This window comes from Micromesistius poutassou (assembly GCF_964030765.1).
Source record: "Micromesistius poutassou genome assembly, chromosome: 22".
Lineage (NCBI taxonomy): Eukaryota > Metazoa > Chordata > Actinopteri > Gadiformes > Gadidae > Micromesistius > Micromesistius poutassou.
The window spans coordinates 1,014,853-1,033,472 of record NC_140292.1 but is presented as its reverse complement, the minus strand read 5'-3'; the positions used below and the strand labels follow the sequence as shown (position 1 = coordinate 1,033,472).

The following is an 18,620-nucleotide window of genomic DNA, read 5'->3' as shown; positions in this document are numbered from 1 at the left end:
GGAGAAGTCCTGGAGCAGCGACTCCAGGAATAGGTCGAACGCACGGGGTCCCCGAGTCGGCAGGACATCGAGGAGTCTCAGGGTCTTCCTCTGGTTGGTGATCTGGGACTCGATCTCTTCAACGTGACTCGCCGTCAAAACATTCTCCTGGTAGAGAAACTGAACGATCGTGCCGCTGACTAGTAACTGGTTGGAGAGGTGCAGCCTCTGTTTCCGCAGGAGCTCCTTGTGCGCCGGGTCCATGCTCCTGGTTCCGGCGGGGTCGCTGGCATAGCCAAGTGTGAAATAGCTGGATATTAAGGTACGAGAATGTGTTGGTTAGTGATACCAATCCATGGATGTATAATAACAACGTTACGATCACAGAGTGACGATGCGCACTGCTATATGGTCCGACTGGAAACCTGACCCGCGGAACTAATAGATTTGAAGAGGTTAGAGGTAGGTAAACGTTTTAAACACTAATAAACAACAACGTAATAAACAATGCCGATTAATCAATACTATGTATTTATTTAAAAATATTTTAGTTATTTCAGATTATATTATTTAAGATTATATTAAGTAGGGAAATTGTTTATCAATACCGATAGAGTAGACCTAGTTGCTTTTCCTAGTGCACGTTTTATGGAATAAGTCATAAATAGGATTTATTTTTTAAATCTTGAACTGTAAACTATTGCAAAGAGAGAGAGAGAGAGAGAGAGAGAGAGCGAGAGAGGGGGGGGGGGGGAGAGAGAGAGAGAAAGAGAGAGATATATACTTAACGTGATACTAGACGTGCACCTATAATTTTTGTATGGATTCAGATTCGTTTCAATAATCCTGAATGTATTGTGTGACCCTACCTCACAGCCCAATGGTCATGGTCTTCAGTGAAAAATATAAAAATATTAAAGTTTTGAACAAAACAGATCATGTCAGATCAGTCATGCTCATGACTGTTTATTTATTTTTAGTCAGCCCAAAACAATCTGAAATGTACAGAAGCCAAATTGAAGCAGCTCTCCATTCGAGAAAGCTTATTTTGGTGTTCGTACCTACATGCAGGCCTAATGCCATTCCCAGATAATAAATAAGTTATCCTTTATAAGAAGCTTCTCTGCCTTGCGGCTGATAGGACGGCTGGCCACTGATTTTGGCCCTGCACTCTAACAATGAGTGGAGGGGAAACTGTACCTGAGAGTGGATGTTCTTGTGCAGCTAACACTTCAGTTGAGGGTTGAATTAAACTACATTGAAGTTAAACCTCAATAATGACACTGTAAAATGGCTCTCAGACACTCCATTGTAAGTCGGTACAATCACACAGTGTGCCTTTGGCGTGGCTATTTTACCTGTTTGCAAATATAGTTCACAGTGGCTGGACTTTCGCCAACCAGGGCATAATAGTATTCATAGCACCTGACAGTCTGCATAGACGGCTACGCCAACAATCATAGTGCTAGAGTTATAATAACATCACTATCGTTCTTATTTGTCTAAGTATTGTGCCGTTAGAAGGGGTTTCAATACAATATGGACATTATTCCACAAATGGTTAGCGGCTGGTTGAGTATTAGAACCACATTTCTGGGAAGTGAAATACCCATGTGAGACATTGGGGTGGGGAAAGCCTAAACTGATGACAGCTGTGTGAAAGTTTATAGCAATAGCTTAAGAGAACTTTTAACAGCTCTTTCACTCTTCCTTTGCTAATCCAGTATTGCAGATCAGAGAACTGCCTCAAACCGTTTTTGATGGTCTGGTATATTCAAGCAGATTCCAGGTCAGGTTTGAGTGGTGTGGCGATGGCTTACTCTTCATGCTCTGCTCTGGGCCTAAGGTAGGAAGACCTGAGCTGGTCTTTTGGCTGAGTCACAACCACACAATTCCTACCTTGGGTTTCCAATTTCGCTTTCCAATCATAATGGGTTTTTGCGGACTGCACCGGAAACCGGATTTGGACCCAGGTAACCAGAGACGCTGTGGGGTGAACCAGCACAGCGGAAACCACGGTACTGATGCAGCAGCTTGCTTCTGAAACACTGAAAAACTTGTTAAGTCAGGGGTGGTGTCAAGTGGACATGTTGCAAAACAAAATGACCTAAGGGGCTTAGGTAGAGCAGCAGTCATGACCTTATGTGAGCTTAACATAAGAGGTTTATTATGCACACCTGACAACCGACAGGCGCAGTGAGCCATTTCCATTCTCCAAATGATTCTGAAAGTGTGAGGTCTCATCAGCTTCGTCCTTGGCCAGAACAATGAGTGACAGTTTTGAAATGAGGAAGTAGGAAGTAATCTCAGGCGCTTATGCAAAGCGTTCCAAGTAAAACTAAAGTCGTTTTTTTAAAAGAGGTTCACGGTAGCATGTTTAAGTAATCGTAGTTTGAACTCAAGATTTCCAGAGCCAGTGTGGACCTGGACAAAAAACAATTCAGAGACAAGTGCAGACTTTATTTTCCAGTCTTTTATTATTTGCCTTTCTTCTGTATATCCCCCCCCCCCCTCCCTAACCCTCACAAAGTGGAATCAATTTAGACTGCATCTACAAAGCGCACGAGGAAACACGACAGCACAAAGGGGCCAGCACCACAATACATTCACTCCCCATCATGTTTAAGGAGAGATGGCATGCGTTCCAATAGTGTACAGCTTTGTTTAAAAAAAATATTTTACCAGGAAAAAAAAACACATTTGCACACAATCAATAAATACTTTTAACAAATGTTTCGCCGCGACCATAGATATGCTGTACAGTTATTAGGATCCAGTAAGACGGAGCAGAGATCAGTTTGTTTATACTGCACCTTATATTTCCCTGACCAACTGGCTTGTTTTGTGACGTCATGGAGCAAGGATTCCTTACTTCAGAGCAGGCAGACCAGCAATACTACCTTTACTTTGATTGGACATTACCGGGATAGTGAATTAGCACCTAGCCCCAACTATTTAATTCAGAAATCAGCCTGACTTTTTATTGCCCAGCGATGTGTATCCATGAGTAGCCTGAATGCTATGATTGGGCACTTCTTAAAGAGCGTTCAAAAATAAGAAAATAACCCATTGAAAAAATCCTGTAGAGATGAGCAATTACATGAACAAAACAATAATATATATATATATATATATATATATATATAGCACAGGAACATAAGTGCCGTCAGAAAAATGTACTTCCTTTGTCTTAACAGCAGCAATCAGTTTATTCTTTTGAACCACCAACACATCATCGTTCATTCCGATATTTGCATTTTTCTTTGCCTTAACAAAAATAATTTCATAATAGTCCAAGGCGATCACAACGGAAATATCCAATTAAGATATCACCTAGCAACTGACTTCAGCAATAACAGAAAAACAAAGTTAGCCGCAATACTTAGTTAAGTTGGCCGGTGTAATGCTGTCGGTTTGTATGCATGGTGTATTACAAAATGTCTTGGTCCCAAATCCAATCGCAGGGGAAATGTTGGAAATGTGACTCGCTAGCAAAAGATCTGTTGTCGAGCGAAACACATCAAACCTTATTCTGAAATGACGGGCAGAAGGAATGCATGTAATGGCTGTGTATCTGATGGGAAGTACAGCCCAGCATAATGGATACTACTCCAGTATGGTTATGAACAGAACAGCTCGGTATTATGTCTCCGCTTCTTAGAAACACAGGAGGAAAAAAGAGAAAGAGAAAATAAATTCCTCAGAGGGAGATTGTACAGTAGCAACAGAGTGCCGTACGTACTGAAGGACCGGAGCTCTCCATAGTCTAGTGTTGTAGACGCCCTGACAGTGTTGACCCAGTAAAGCACCTAGTTCCTCAATGTTTAACCTACGATACAAAAGCAGGGAGGGACGGGGCAAACAGTCCGGAAAACAGGCCGAAAAAAAGAAGAAGAAAGAAGAAAAAAAGAAAGCCTTGGAATAACAAAAGCAAAAAAAAAAACAGAATGCCAACTGTGTTCGATGCCTTTCTCCCGAGACACCAAAAGCCACGATAAACAGACCATGTGTGCAAAAACACCCCACGCACACCCAATGGTTCACCTGAGCAGCCCACGGTACCGCAGTAATGACTCACCAGAAAAGAATGAGGCCCTCCTCCCCCCCCCCGCCCCAACGCTCCAGATAATAGCCGGGACCCCGCCCTCCGAATCCCATCGTCGTCATTCTCTCACTCATTATAATCCTTTGGAACGAGCCTCAAAGTTCAAAGACTCCCGGGGGCCCGCGGCAATCGGGGGCCAGCAGGACGACACCGGGAGTGTCTCAAAGGGTGAACGGTACTGCCTGCCTGCCTCCCTCCCCGGCACGCCTCCTCCTGCTCCTGCTCCTCCAAAGTTTCTTTTCAAGATGAGTGGTCATTCTCAAGAGTGTGTAAGTGCTAGCCCACCTCGCGATCAAAACAGTGGTCAAAGGGTTACGCGCGTGCCTGCGTCTCACGCGCCCACCCTACCATCGCCGCCGCCACCTCCTGGTCTCGGCGGGGGCAGGGGGGGGTGGTGGGGCACAGTCTCCGCCCCTTTGGTAATACCCGGCGTCCATCCGTCCGTCCGTCCGTCCGGCCCGGCCGTCCGTCCGTCAGACGTTGAAGGCGTAGTCCGTCAGGTAGTCCTTGAGCCGGTTGGGCAGCGGGAGGTCCTGCACGCTGCGGGTGCTCCGGTTGATGGACACGCGGCACAGGTGCTGCAGCGCCGGCGCCGCCGTGTACACCGGCTTGGTCAGGAGCAGCTGCACCGTGCCGCTGGGCGTGGGCGTGGGCGTTGGCGCGGGCGCGGCGGACGAGGACGCCGGCGCCGCCGGGGGGCTCGCCGCGCCCGCCGCCTTGGCGCCGTCCGCCGCGCCCCCGGAGGCGCCGGCCTTGGAGCTGTTGCGGGACAGCTGCACGTAGTGCTCCACCAGCAGCACCACGCTGTCGAACTGGCGGAGCTTGGGTTTGATCAGCACCACCGAGTCCAGCTTGAACTTGCCGTCCTTGAACTCGATGCGCAGGTTGGTGGGGCCGGCCGAGGTCATGGCCGAGATGGTGAACAGGTAGTCCCGCTGAGAGCTGTCCCGCACCAGGAAGGTGCCCTCGGGGGAGTCGTGGAGGATCTCCTTCGCCTCGTGGGCGGTGAGGCTGCCCCAGTACCAGCCTGGGGGGTGGGGGTGGGGGGGGTGTGGGGGGGGGGGGGGGGGGGGCAGGAGAGAACAGAGCCAGACGTTGAATACACAGGAACAACAAACCACGGTAGAACTCTTTCTGGGTGCGTTAGGCGGATTCAAATCTGATAACGTTTAAAATTCAATTTTTGTGAAAAAATGGACTCTAATAAAATTGCATTCATAAAACTCTCAGAAAAACGGAAGCAGCGGGGTGCGCTGGGGCAGCTGTTTTCCCTTCCTCTCCCTGGCTCCATAGTTTGACACACACACACACACACACACACACACACACACACACACACACACACACACACACACACACACACACACACACACACACACACACACACACACACAGCATCGACCATGAACATCAAACGATGGGATCTACAGCCGTTGCTTTCATTACCTCTGCTAGGGGCGGTCAGCGTACGTGGATTATCTGATCTGATGCGCAGCATCGACACCACCAAGGTAGTCACGGCCCATGAAAAGACAATGCGCGCTAGTGTGTGTAGAAATATGTAGCTCTACACTTGCTCAGATAAAAAAAACAGAAAAACAGAAAAAGGGGTCGTTCCTGGCGTTCGAGATTCCCAGATTCGTTGATGGGGGGAACGCATGGGATTTATCAGTGCATTTTTTTTATTTATTTAACCTTTATTTATCTAGGTGAGTCCCATTGAGACCTTTAGCCTATTTTTCAAGGGAGCCATGACATACAGGCATAAAGATATTGCACAAAAAAAACATGATCTGAAAAGCATTATCTGCTTTTACACGGTGCTCGGAATAGTTGTGTGTTTGCACGTTCCAATGTCTCTAATCGGAACAACAAAGAATGGGAAATCTCACAATCTGATATCACAAACAGCGTAACAACCACTGGAATTTAAAACTCCTTTAGTGGAAAAATAAATATTGAATACAATACTTTGCCTGAATATAAGGTTGCCTGAATATAAAAAACACACTACCCCATTGTAGTAACGTCTGTGAATAATTTGTTAATATATAATAAACCGTAACGTCTGTGAATAATTTGTTAATATATAATAAACCACGAACAATGTTCTTTTTGAGGAAATAAGATTTCCGCCTTTGAGCGATTCATATTTAATGTCATGGGCCGCTGGTCTAGAATAAAGCATGCACGACATCCACTCAATACACTTCAAATAAAAGGCATTCCAACGCGTGCGTAATGGCACCGAGCGAGTGACCCGGTGGGTTAGGGTTAGGGTCACCACTTTGGGACAAAACAAACAAACAAAACCTACCTGTGTTCCTCAGATCTTTCATAGCCGACGCGATGCGGTTCTCGTCGGAGTCCCCAGCCCTCGGGTCGCTGTCCGCCCGTCTCTCATGCTGCTGGATAGCGTCTGGAGGCTCGGAGGACTGGCAGGTCATTGGTGGAACGACCTTGTTGTCTAGCTGCAGCCGGCCAGCAGAACGGGCATCAGACGGACGCTTGACCAGCCAGGGGACTCCGAACGCTTTGAACTTCTGCTTGAGACGTCGACCTGCGAACGAGTGGGAAACGGACCGGGAATGAGCACCACCGTAGTATCTTCAACCCACACACAATCCCCAGGGGACATTTCTAATCGGCAGGACGGCGCATTGTTGAACCGCTTCAAGCAATCAACCTTCCAATGTTCACATGTACAAACACTAAATAGATTAAAATCTGACCGACAGACCGCGATACATTCCCCATCGGGATAGAGATCACACACAGTCATGTAAACACGTGGTAAAGCCAAGAGTGCGTTAATCCACCGTACACAGGAGTGTGTGTGCGTACACGATCAGCGGTGCCTGGGGGAGATGTTGGCTCTCATGATGTTTCCTCCGAGCTTCAAGTTTCCGCATTTGAATAAAAGGTGCAGAATGGTGACAGACCAGGTCCGGGTGGAAGGAGATGGTGGGTTTTGCGCACACATCCAACGCAAAGGGAACGAACGCGCGACTCGACAGCGACCCTGTAAATACAAAACGTCTCCTATTCCGTGCAAAACGACTGCGATGGATGACGGCTAGTCGATGTGCGTTTCAAAGCCAAGGTCTTCACGTCTGGAGGATCAGTCGGCAATGGACGCTATCGGCGGTGGAACGTGTTGCCCGACCATCACTGTTGATAGCGGGGCAGTAAAGGCGGTGCGCGTCCATAAACACGCTCCTGCACCAAAGAACCATTTCCAGGAACTTTCCAGGAATCACATCACGTGGTCGGGCTCAGCGCGTTTTAAGGTCGTCTGGTTGTATTCCCCGTTCATCCTTTCTTTCCATTTTAATTTGTCTGAAATGTGAAGTTTTAGATCTGTATTTTTTTTTTTGCAAGGCAACCCATGACGAATATTAACTTTTTGGTAGTTAACAGTTCTGATTCATATCGCTTGCACGCGCGCGCGCACACACACACACACACACACACACACACACACACACACACACACACACACACACACACACACACACACACACACACACACACACACACACACACACACACACACACACACACTTATTTTTTTCATTTCATAAGGATGTAGCTGTTTACAGTAGCCTACATCCCATAATTACATTTATAATAGCATTGTTTACCATTAATAATTCATATTGGAAATTTAAGTATGATATGATATGTGCATATAATATGTGCTGACTTGATAGTTTGCATGTAAGCCTACAACATGCATTGTTTATAAACTGTCTATAATATAAATATAAACGTCTATAAACTGTTCAGCTGCTTATAAATAAGATGCATACCAAAGGTACGCCTACAAAAGGATAAATATTGCATTGAGTAACCTATAGGTTAAACACACATAGGTCCGACTTTAGGTCCTTTTTATTCTTTTAATGTCAAGTTCACTGCCGCAGCGATTGCAAAGCCCAGTTAAAATCAAAACATAATATATGTATTAAAGTGAACTGGCGCCATCGTGTGGCCATTCAATGTCACTGCGGGTCGACGAGCAGCATGTTGACGCCTGGGCGGCAGGGGGCGGCCGCGCCTCGGAGGAGACATGCTCAAACCACGTCGGAAGAAGAATTAACGCGCGGTTATTTGGACTTGTTTACCTTCTGCAGCTCAGCGGACGACCAAGACACAATCTTGTGTCATTGTGTCTTCATCTGTTCACCCAACACTTAACTTCTTTGAGGAGCGCAGCGTCTCCGATGCGGGTTTGAGGTTCATGGGTGAGTGCGTTTGGTCCGAAGGGTTCAGCACAGAGATCCACTCTGTTCTGTCAGGTCCAGAGTCCAGACAACTATTGCATGTTGATGATGATCAGATCAACTCAAAATGTATTTATCTCAAGTATCGTTCCTCTGTTTTGCTCTGTAAGTGAAACACATCACGGTCAAGAGATCGGTTTAAATTAAGGGTAAACATCGGGTTGATATGCATAAAGTTACATAATGATAACACATGCCATATATATGCATTACATGAGTATTATTTACATTATGTGCGTTGCTTAATACTCCGTACTACCTCATCATCAAAATCGATTGCATCTTTTGTTTGATTGTTGATTAAAGCGGTCATGGAGTCTGCAGAGAACCGCTTCGCCCATCTGTTGCAACCGATCCGGGAGCTCACCAAGAACTGGGACATCGATGTGGCCTCGGAGCTCAACGACTATCTGGAGGAGGTAAAACAACAACAACGAACAAACCTTTTCTTGATTCTCTCAAGCATGTTTGACCGCAAACAAGGTGACGATGACTTCTTCAGGGCCGACACTGGATGATATGACGTCATGTAAACGCTTTTGTCTCTGACAGCTGGATGAGATGTGCATCGCTTTTGACGGAGGGAAGATCAGGTTGAATTTTGCGGAAGCCGCGCTGCTCATCCAAGGATCGACATGCATCTACAGCAAAAAGGTAGTTTGTTATTCGGTTGATACTGGCATACTGATATTGGCTGTTTTTTGCTGTCTCGATTTATATCTTCTGTTTCTTCTGTTACGTCAATGAAGGAGAAATCTCGTCAGTGTCGGTTTGTGATTTGCAACGTTTTGCACTTTTAATTCCTCCTTTCATTCAGGTGGAGCTTCTGTACAGTCTGGTGTACCAAACGATGGACTACATCAACGACAAGAACAAGAGGTTTGCTTACCTCTTTACTCTACAACACCAACCAAGTTCACAGCATGGGATACAGGAGCTACCTTGAGGAATATCGTCCTCTAGTTGTGCCTTTCCCCCCCCCCCCCCACCACCACCACCCCCACTTGGTGAGGTGTTGAGGCTTTAGGCTGGCAGCAGCCACAGTTGGCATCAGGTAATGGTTCTGGAGCAGTGGGATGATCCCCAGAGAGATGCTGACGGCCTCTTTGCTCTTGGACTCTGAACAGGCGGGACAAGCAGGCGGGAGCAGCCGACAAGGAGGACGCGGGCGACCACGCAGCAGACGACGACAACGACGACGGAGACTTTATGGTGAGCAGTGCTTCATGACCGCCTCACATCGGTGCTTCGTCTTCAGGCTACGGCCGTACATCACCTCGGTGTCAAGGTCCTAAAATAACTTGATAATTGGCAACGCAAAAACCGATTGACCTTATGTTGTTGTTGTTGTCCTCAGTACCAACCGATGGACTCCAGCGCTGCAGACGAGTCCCACGAGTCTGACTCCACCGCGGTGAGAACGCCGACACACCGTCCGTCCTGAACGGGAGGGGGACAGACCTGAGATAAAGATAGTGTTCATTGAGTGGGCATCTTGCTTTTCTGGCTTTTTTTTTTTTAATCAGAAGGTAAACAGTTTGTGTGTGTGTGTGTGTGTGTGTGTGTGTGTGTGTGTGTGTGTGTGTGTGTGTGTGTGTGTGTGTGTGTGTGTGTGTGTGTGTGTGTGTGTGTGTGTGTGACACACAGCCGGTGCACGTGGTCCCCCTGGCCCCCGAGGCCCTCATCCTGCCAGAGACCCACGAGAAGCAGAAGCTGCCCCTCATCAGGTGGGTTCAGCGTCGTCACGGTTACCAGGTCCATTCCCCACCCCCCCCCCCCCTTCCCGGCCCAAACACCCAGGCTCTGGGTCCAGAACCACGCCCACTCCGATAAGATCCCCTGTTGGCCTCTTGGCTAGGAGGCCATGCCCCCACCTGCTCCTCATTGACCTGTGGAAGTGTTAAAGGGGTGAGTGTGATCATCACAAGTGGGCGTGTCCACCTAGATGTATGATGGACAGTGCTGGACAGTCCACCCGGTGGACTGTAGCAAATGCTGCTGATCCGTCCGTCATACTACGTCTAGGTGGACGCGCCCACTTGTGATGTCACTAAAACAAAGGGAATAGAATTTCAAAACGGCTTGTAACGGCTGCTCACACTAAACACCTGATGGCGTAATATCACCCCTTTAATGGACTCAAAAACGTTAGTCAAGTTACCAGGGTCCAAAATGAAACGCCTGTCACCAGCCAATCGTCGATAGATTTGCCCGTTTGGCCGGTACACACATTCCAAGTCGCACATTAAAACGACTACTCAGACGAACCTCAAAGTGAACCTCAGACCCGCTGACGAACGAGCTATTGCTAGTCCGTGGCGTTATCGGGGACGCCGTGCCCTCCTCCGGGGGCCGGTGTGGACGAGGGTGTGTGACCGATGTTCCCGCGTCCCCGCAGCGTGAAGGGCGAGGTGCTGGGGAGCCACAAGGACTTCCGCATCAACACCTACATCCCCGGCGCCCAGGACCTCATCCTGCTCACCCACGGCGTCGCCGAGTTCACCCCCGTGGAGGAGGACCGCCCCGACGCCGCCGAGGGCCCCGACGCCGGGGGCCACTCCCTCAGTCAGCCACCAGAGCAACCCGGTACGTCGGGGGAAACAAACAAACAATCAAACTAGTCCATAGTTAGATATTCGTATGATTCAAGATTAAAAAAAAACACCAATAGAATACACTGAAGTATTATCACCACACAGTTGACAGCGGTGCCGTACCAGAGGCCCCTGAGAACCACGTTGCCGTTGCTGCCGACGACGGCGGCGGGGACGACGACTTCATGCCCCTCCAGGACCCCGGCGAGGAGATGGACCTCACGCCAGCGGAGCACATCGAGAGACAACAGGTCCGGTTATACTTCTAGTCTCTTGTTTGGCTCGGCTCTAACCCCTAGGGGGGGTCACAAAGGTTCTGACCCCCGGCCGGTGTTCCCCCCCCCTGCAGGCCCCCAGCGAAGGCCGGATGCTGCGGGAGCGGCCGGACCCCCGCGCGGCCGAGAAGGAGGCCGAACAGCAGAGGAGGGGCCAGCAGGAGAGGGTACGGGACCAGCGCGTCACCGTTCGCCAGCATCGGCTACCAGACACGATTTGAGAGGACATTCGAGTTCCTGTAGGCTAAGGGAGATGCTAGGTCCTGTAGGCTAAGGGAGATGCTAGGTCCTGTAGGCTAAGGGAGATGCTAGGTCCTGTAGGCTAAGGGAGATGCTAGGTCCTGTAGGCTAAGGGACATGCTAGGTCCTGTAGGCTAAGGGACATGCTAGGTCCTGTAGGCTAAGGGACATGCTAGGTCCTGTAGGCTAAGGGACATGCTAAATCACGCTAGCAGAGGGAGATGCTAGGTCCTGTAGGCTAAGGGACATGCTAGATCACGCTAGCAGAGGGAGATGCTAGGTCCTGTAGGCTTTGTGGAGGAACATGATAGTCCTTCAGTGTCACACTGTCATCCAAAGACATTTCCTGACTGACGGGCATCAAGTTAGGATTTGTTGTGATCAGCCTTGTCTCACGGGGTACAGTGTAATGATTTAGATTGTTAACAAGGTGGGGGTACACAGGTGTACCAGATAATAATCATACATAATCCAGTGTTTTATGAATGAATTGGGAGTGCAGGTAAAGTGCTACCTGAAAGTCTTTTTTTTTTCCCATTTGTATTTCATTTTTTATTTTAGGCCAACACGTGGCAGTTGCATAACCTCTACGACGTCTTTGGCGAGGACAAGCCTCTGAAAACGGGTAAGGAAGGAAATAAACGTTCACAATAACACGCTACACAATGGGGATTTTCAAAGTAAAAGCCCAGTGGTTCTGATGGACTGTGCGTCGTTTGTGGTCTCAGGGAAGTGCTACAAGGTACCTGATGGGCTGGACGACGGCGGCAAGAGGAAGCGGAAACGGCCCGCCGTGCTCCAGGACTTCAGGAGCTGGTTCACCGGCCTGTGTGAGTGGCTCTCCTCGTCTGCTAGTGGTTGTTTGATCTAACGAGTGAGGATGATTGATTATGCAGATTTTTGTGTCCCTTGAATTTGTTTCTTCTCGATATTATTTTCAGTTGATCCCCCGGAGCACAAGTTAAAGAGTGGACCGGCGTCTACAGGTCATTAGTTTTGTATCATCAATATTTAAATGATTAATTAAATTATTATTAAATCAAAAAGGTATGCATAGTAAACCTTTTTATGATTGTGTCACAGATCTGAATTACATTTACTTGAGCAAAGTGAAGGATAAGATGAAGACGAGGAAGAGGATCAACAGGAAAGCGGTAAGTGTGTGTGTGTGTGTGTGTGTGTGTGTGTGTGTGTGTGTGTGTGTGTGTGTGTGTGTGTGTGTGTGTGTGTGTGTGTGTGTGTGTGTGTGTGTGTGTGTGTGTGTGTGTGTGTGTGTGTGTGTGTGTGTGTGTGTGTGTGTGTTCACTGTTCTGCGGTTCCCTCCCTCCCCTCCAGGGGGCGGTGGTGTCTGACAAGGAGCTGAGGAGAACCCTCCTGCAGCCGGCAGCCGGAGCTCCGAGGGGGGAGGGGGAGGAGGAGAACGACACAGAGGAGAACCGACTCCACGACCTGCAGGGTAACATGCACGGACGCACGCGCATGCACACGCACACACCTACACCTACTAAGCACCAAGCCAACCACCACGTGTTGCCATGGCATCCATTGACATCATCCATTTGTCGTTCATTCATGACGTCTCCATTGAAACAAGCCGCAGATAAACTCGGTGACTTGGTGCTTGTGCACTGCTCCTATTTATGTGCTCCTTTCTTTTTCCAACAAAAGGCGGCGATGATGACGGCTCCGACAACGACCACGAGCCGCTGGACGACATCCCGGCCGAGTTCGGAGGCGGAGACGATTTCATAATGCCAGGTAAAACGACGGGCGAGCGACTCTGCCCGTCTCACGACCACTTCTTCAGGCAGGATCTCGTGTCGTCGAGGTTTAGCATCTAGGAGAGACAAGCGTTTGAAGCCTGAGAGGAAAATGGTCACAGTGGACGAGGATGATGCTGCGTTCAGCCGTTCGTCCAACTGTAACATGAAACAAACATCTCACTCTTTGTCAATTCAGTCGTGGCCTTTCAGCGTCAGTGGCTAACACGACGAGCTACAAGTTGATTTCCGTTCTTCTTCTTCTTCCGTTTGTGACTCCAGGCAGCCAGGAGGAGGAGCTGAGCTACGAGGACCTCGTCAAGAAGAGCGTGGTACGTGTCCGATCACATCCCCCCCGCTCACCCAACGCGGTACCGTTCTCCCACTGACCGCTCCGCTCTGATCCGCTTCCAGGAGCAGTTCCTGATCAACTCCAAGGGGTACGCCCAGGAGACGGCCCTGTCCCGCAGGGTCAAGGACTGGGGCGACAAGCTCCGCCCCGAGCTGGTGATGCAGGTACGGTCTGGATCACGTGACCAGATGTGCGCTTAAAACACACTGGAACACCTTTTTGGTCAGTGTGTGTACTTCATTATTCAGACCATCTTCTGGGTTTAAGGAACGTTATTGTTGGTTCGATGAGCAGGGGAAAAAAGTGGTTATTATTTTGCTGTCATATATCGATAACCTCTTACCTTTCCCGTACAGGATTATTATCTTATCCACGTATTAGATCGTTGTTATTTCATCTTGTGTGTTCGATGATTCAGGATCAGTATTTGAGCTCAGACTATGACTCTCAAAGCACACAATAACTATCTACGTTTTTGTTTTTTTTATCCGAAGGTGCTGCTTTTTCTTCTTCTTCTTTCTATCCATTCACTTCACAAGGTCGTTGTTATGTTATTTAAGTCCCATCCTGTCATGTTGATTAACCTCCCCCTCTTCCTCCCTCCCCCCCACCCCCCAGGAGGAGCGGCCCACCTTCGACATCCACGACTACAGCGACCGGATCGTGGCGGCGCTGGGCAGCGTGGGCCGGCACCGCTCGCTGGCCTCCGTGGTCAGCGGCCTGGACAACTTCGAGGCCTGCAAATACATGCTGGCGGCGCTGCAGCTGGTAGGCGGCGGCGGCGGCGGCGTGCTCGGTGTGGTCTGGTTTTTTTAAAGCGGCGGCATGTGGCTCAGGAGGTAGGAGCGGGGGGGGTTGGCTGGTTACCAGACGGTTGCTAGTTCGATTTTCCCCCCGGCTCCGCCGAGCTGGGAGTGTCGAGGTGTCCCCGAGCGAGACGCCGCCTCACCCTGACCGCTCCTGACGAGCTGGCGGCCGCCCTGCGTGGCTGACACCGCCGTCGGTGCGTGAATGGGTGAATGGGAGGCAGCGTTGTAAAGCGCTTTGAGCGGCCACTGGTTAGTGGCCACAAAGGCGAGAACCAGACCCGTTTACAACAGCCCACTTGCATGTTAGTCACCGGTGTTGACTGACGTGGGTCAGCCCGGTTCCCCCCCCTTTTTTAAAGGGGGGGGGGGGGGGGGGGGGTTCCCCCTTAAGATGAATGGGGCAAAGGATAGTGTAGAGAGACGTGGAGGCGTCTCGACTCCCTGTGGAAAGGTACTGGCTTCGAGTCCCTGATTTCCACAACCAAGAAGAACGCCCTGTCTCTCTAACCCCCCCCCAGCTCCATTATGGGGATGTTAACTTCATGTTGTTATTTTAATTGGCATCTCTATCGTGCCATTGTCTCTCTTTTTGAATCCATTACCCCATTAGGCTGCTTCTTGTAAGTAAAACAATTCTTGGTTAAGGTTAAAAATGCATGGTCCGTGACCTTTTTCGAAAAACCAAAATAAACCTTTATTTTGGAGGGTATTTGATAGTTTACTTCCAGTCCTCCCAAAGTGGTTCTTTGTTTACATACCATAACCCCGTCCTCCGCCCGTCCTCCGCCAGGCCAACGACTACACGGTGGAGATCAGCAGCGAGACGGGGCTGGAGGAGAGCGTGGACACCATGGGGCTGACCCTCCTCAGCACACACAGAGCCACCGACCGCTTCAAGACCATGGGGGGCGCCGTGTGAGGACCACCCCCACCCCCCCACCCCCACGGGGCCTGAGGCCAGGACCCACCGACACCTGGATCGACCTGCAACGGACGGCTCTGAAACCCACAACAGGGAATGGAGATCATCTGGCAAAGCATGATATATATCTGCTTTTTGAATTCCTATACATTATGTACATTAAATTTTTGGAACTGGGCTGTGGACTTGAGCTCCTTCAGTTGCAACGTACCTGGGGTCTGGATGCGTGTAGACCCACTGTCTTTCGTCAGTCTTCTCGTCCGTGAGGCGTGCTGAACAAGTGTCATTTACAGCGTAAAAAAAGCCCAGGTTTGCTGGAATGATGCTGAGTAAGACGTTGGTGCTTGGTGCTTTCATTTTTTTATATCTTCTGGTTGTGTCTCTATGGTGAATGCTCTAAATGTTTTCCCTGTAGAAATGCTTTGTGTTTTCACCTCAAATGGAATTCAATTCATGTGGGCTCATTTAGTGCTCATTATTTAAAATACCACTGTGCTCGTATCTCCGCAATATAATAAACATGTTTGGTGGTAAAGGATTAACCCTGATGGCATGTTTCGATTTTGTCACCACATATTCCTTGCTACCAAATTACCTATTCAAATCTGTATTGGCCTACAATGACTAGTTGATTCTTTCCTGATTAGTTAAAATAAGTAGATAACTGATCACACACAGGACACCACACTCGTGACATTGAACAAATATTGTTTGGTGTTTATGTATATATATATATACACACATATATAAGTCATTTTACAGCCAACATTAAACAACCAGAACACCTCATGTTATAATAACCGCAGCAGGTTCTGTCTCTGAGTCAACTGCATCCACAGCAAAGTTCCTAAAAGTTCCTAATGTCAAGAACCAAAACTGGTCACAACTTCACATGCACCTTCATGTGGTTCCGGATGCTCTCTGCGATCTGCTCCTCGCTCTTCATGCGGTTGTAGTAGTCCAGGAACAGGCCGTCGGGGTTCACCAGGTAGATCAGGATGGTGTGGTCCACGATATAGTCCCCATCCTCGTCCTTGGGCCCCGCGCTGGCGTACACGCGGTAGTCCCTCCCCGCCTCCTTCACCTCCTCCTCGGTGCCCGTCAGCCCGATCAGCCGGGGGTGAAAGTCCTTCACATACTGCCCCACCGCCGCCACATCGTCCCGCGCCGGGTCCACCGTGACGAACAGCGGCTGTACGCGGGGCAACGCCGGGTCCTTGTCCAGCGACGCCACCACTGCGCTCAGCTTCTCCAGCTCTTCGGGGCAGATGTCCGGACAATGCGTAAACCCGAAGTACAGAAGCACCCATTCCCCCAGGAAGTCCCTCTTGTTCCGCCGGCGCCCCGTGTGGTCCGTGAGGCTGAAGTTGCCCTGACCCAGGGCGACTTGCTTCAGCTGCTCGATGCGCTGTCTCTGCGCCATCTGCTGCTTCTCCGTGTACACGTACCACCAGACGCCCATCAGACCCGCCCCGAACACCAGGGTCACCGCCAGCCGCGTCCGGAGCTGGAGCTTGGCCGTCCTGGCGCCGGGCTTGGGGGCCGTGGAGAGGAAGCATCGGTGGGTTAAATGAGCTGGACCAGTGGGCCGGGCTGTACAACCGAGAAGTCTGGAGCTACTGTGGAGAGGCTGGTATCTGCAGACGGCCTGCGGGGTCGAGTTGCTGAGGGGCTTCGGTAGGGTGGAGTTGAGAGGGGGTCTCTGGAGAGGGGGTCTCTGGTGGTCCCTCGCCGCCCTCAGAGCGCACCTCAGGAGGGACGTGGCGCCACCGCGGAAGTCACCTTGGATGAAGCTCGCCACCCCCAGCATGGCCATGTTGTCTTCTTCACAGGACGCACAGCCAAATTGAAATAATAACGTTACTGGGGGAGCAGGTGAGGAGGACTAGGCGTGTGTTAAAACGAAGGCACAGCAATGGTGCGATTCTGCAGTCTACATGAAATCATCCAAACTTTAGATTAATAAAACGAGCCCCGGTTCATTCATTGCTTTCACCCAGAATCACCTCCACGGTCCACCATAACGTACCTTTTTTAGAAGGAGCTCAAGTTGCATCAATAGTGAGTGATAAGGTGTATAATGTTGATTGATTAACTGTCACAGTTCAGACAGGCTAAAAGGACACTTACGTAGCCACTAGATTTGAGCTGTCTTCCATCCAGTGTGGAGTGCGACCGAAATAAACGTCACTTCCGGTTTCCGCAAGGTTCAGCCCCGCCCACATCCGGATTGGAAGGTCCAGCCACGCCCACATCCAGTACCTTTATCGTGCTTCATTCAGGACGAAACTTGCTCCATTTACGAGACCTGCGAACTGTTGTTTTTTTTAACGTACATAAATGTTGTCATCTATAAAACGAAATGAAAAATCTATAATTAGATCAGCCAAAAAAAGACAAATGCGTTTATATTTTGTAATATATAGGCCTACATCATTATTTGCCTCTACTTGGATCATTTTGCATCTTCTTGGTATGAATTGGCAACATTGGGCGAGTTGAATTTAACTTTTTGGAACATATTTCCCACAGCATTTAAAGGCCTACTGCATTATCTATCATTTGTGTATTAGGCAATTGTAGTCAATAAGGAAAATCAATAAACACTAGGCCTTTATAGCAATATAGGACTTTATAGAAGTAGCCTATTTGATGTATAATATGATTTTTTTCTATTCAGAAATATCCCAATGGTGCACTTCAAAAGAATATCTTTCAGGTGAATCTCCATGAAGAAGTTGTAGTTTATACTGTGAATATATGGTTAACAATGTTGTTCATAACCTAAAGCCAATGTAGGCTATATTAGCACATGCAATATATGTTACCACAATCGGTATGTTTCTATATGAGGTAGTTATGGAAATGAAGGACACATGAATAATTATAACACTCACTGTCTCCCCTGTGTTCATGTGAATACTCTCCCTATTCCTATAATGACCCCTTTTCATCTTCAAGTGGACGTTCTGGGGAGAGAACTTCCACTCAGCCTTTGAGAGGGCAAACCATGAGGAATACCTATTTAGTAGGTAGTTGAGTTGGCACTCCTCATTACATGTGAATGAGGCTTACTGATCGACATGACGGACTTTCAGTCTTCCTTCTTCTCAACCGCAACCGGAACAGGTATGCACAATATGATTGTGGGCGTGGCCGGACCTTTCTGGGCGGGGCTTGACGTCTAGCTCCGCCTTCCCGCAGGCCGCAGCCGTTACCTTCTCCCAAAGGTAGCCTCGTTGAAATGTATTTTATTTATTCGTTTATTTATCAGGGACAATACATACATCGATGAACT

The 18,620-nt window shown here is 49.0% G+C and overlaps 4 protein-coding genes across 6 annotated transcripts in view; 1 reads left to right on the top strand and 3 right to left on the bottom strand.

The window, feature by feature from the left end:
* Positions 1-335, bottom strand: part of cradd (CARD and death domain containing adaptor protein) — a 4,312-nt gene extending 3,977 nt beyond the window's left edge. Inside the window, exon 1 of the mRNA XM_084486542.1 lies at positions 1-335. This exon is cut by the window's left edge and continues 21 nt beyond it. Within this exon, the coding sequence (XP_084342668.1) occupies positions 1-243 (243 nt within the window). The 5' untranslated portion in view covers positions 244-335.
* A 2,801-nt stretch (positions 336-3,136) lies between these two features.
* socs2 (suppressor of cytokine signaling 2) lies at positions 3,137-7,306 on the bottom strand. 2 transcript variants are annotated; one of them, XM_084486805.1, is made up of 3 exons: positions 6,909-7,306; positions 6,402-6,644; positions 3,137-5,111 (listed from the first exon to the last, which is right to left on the bottom strand). In XM_084486805.1, the coding sequence occupies exons 1-3, from the start codon at positions 6,994-6,996 to the stop codon at positions 4,558-4,560; spliced, it is 885 nt and encodes a 294-aa protein (XP_084342931.1). In that variant the 5' UTR covers positions 6,997-7,306; the 3' UTR covers positions 3,137-4,557. The 2 variants fall into 2 exon arrangements, with proteins under 2 accessions (XP_084342931.1, XP_084342932.1); XM_084486806.1 differs by having other exon boundaries at positions 6,929-7,306.
* An 872-nt stretch (positions 7,307-8,178) lies between these two features.
* Positions 8,179-15,854, top strand: ncaph2 (non-SMC condensin II complex, subunit H2). Its single transcript, XM_084486489.1, has 20 exons — positions 8,179-8,331; positions 8,677-8,789; positions 8,923-9,024; positions 9,188-9,249; positions 9,498-9,582; positions 9,728-9,784; positions 10,018-10,097; positions 10,769-10,956; positions 11,070-11,215; positions 11,314-11,406; positions 12,041-12,104; positions 12,208-12,309; positions 12,421-12,465; positions 12,563-12,633; positions 12,815-12,935; positions 13,148-13,237; positions 13,522-13,571; positions 13,654-13,755; positions 14,210-14,359; positions 15,191-15,854. The coding sequence occupies exons 1-20, from the start codon at positions 8,328-8,330 to the stop codon at positions 15,317-15,319; spliced, it is 1,854 nt and encodes a 617-aa protein (XP_084342615.1). The 5' UTR covers positions 8,179-8,327; the 3' UTR covers positions 15,320-15,854.
* Positions 15,855-16,067: 213 nt separating this feature from the next.
* Positions 16,068-17,537, bottom strand: sco2 (synthesis of cytochrome C oxidase 2). Of its 2 annotated transcripts, none has more exons than XM_084486967.1 (2): positions 17,453-17,537; positions 16,068-17,146 (listed from the first exon to the last, which is right to left on the bottom strand). In XM_084486967.1, the coding sequence occupies exon 2, from the start codon at positions 17,136-17,138 to the stop codon at positions 16,203-16,205; it is 936 nt and encodes a 311-aa protein (XP_084343093.1). In that variant the 5' UTR covers positions 17,139-17,146; positions 17,453-17,537; the 3' UTR covers positions 16,068-16,202. The 2 variants fall into 2 exon arrangements, with proteins under 2 accessions (XP_084343093.1, XP_084343092.1); XM_084486966.1 differs by having other exon boundaries at positions 17,352-17,491.
* Positions 17,538-18,620: the final 1,083 nt, after the last annotated feature.

What these genes read in the sequence shown, in the direction of transcription:
- sco2 (XM_084486967.1), bottom strand. Translation starts at nt 17,138, where the DNA reads ATGGCCATGCTGGGGGTGGCGAGCTTCATCCAAGGTGACTTCCGCGGT.
- socs2 (XM_084486805.1), bottom strand. Translation starts at nt 6,996, where the DNA reads ATGCGGAAACTTGAAGCTCGGAGGAAACATCATGAGAGCCAACATCTC. An exon ending in GTACGCACACACACTCCTGT is followed by an intron (nt 6,645 to 6,908) that starts GTACGGTGGATT and finishes ACTCGTTCGCAG; the next exon opens with GTCGACGTCTCAAGCAGAAG. An exon ending in GAAAGATCTGAGGAACACAG is followed by an intron (nt 5,112 to 6,401) that starts GTAGGTTTTGTT and finishes CCCACCCCCCAG; the next exon opens with GCTGGTACTGGGGCAGCCTC.
- ncaph2 (XM_084486489.1), top strand. An exon ending in CATGCATCTACAGCAAAAAG is followed by an intron (nt 9,025 to 9,187) that starts GTAGTTTGTTAT and finishes CCTTTCATTCAG; the next exon opens with GTGGAGCTTCTGTACAGTCT. An exon ending in CCGACTCCACGACCTGCAGG is followed by an intron (nt 12,936 to 13,147) that starts GTAACATGCACG and finishes TTCCAACAAAAG; the next exon opens with GCGGCGATGATGACGGCTCC.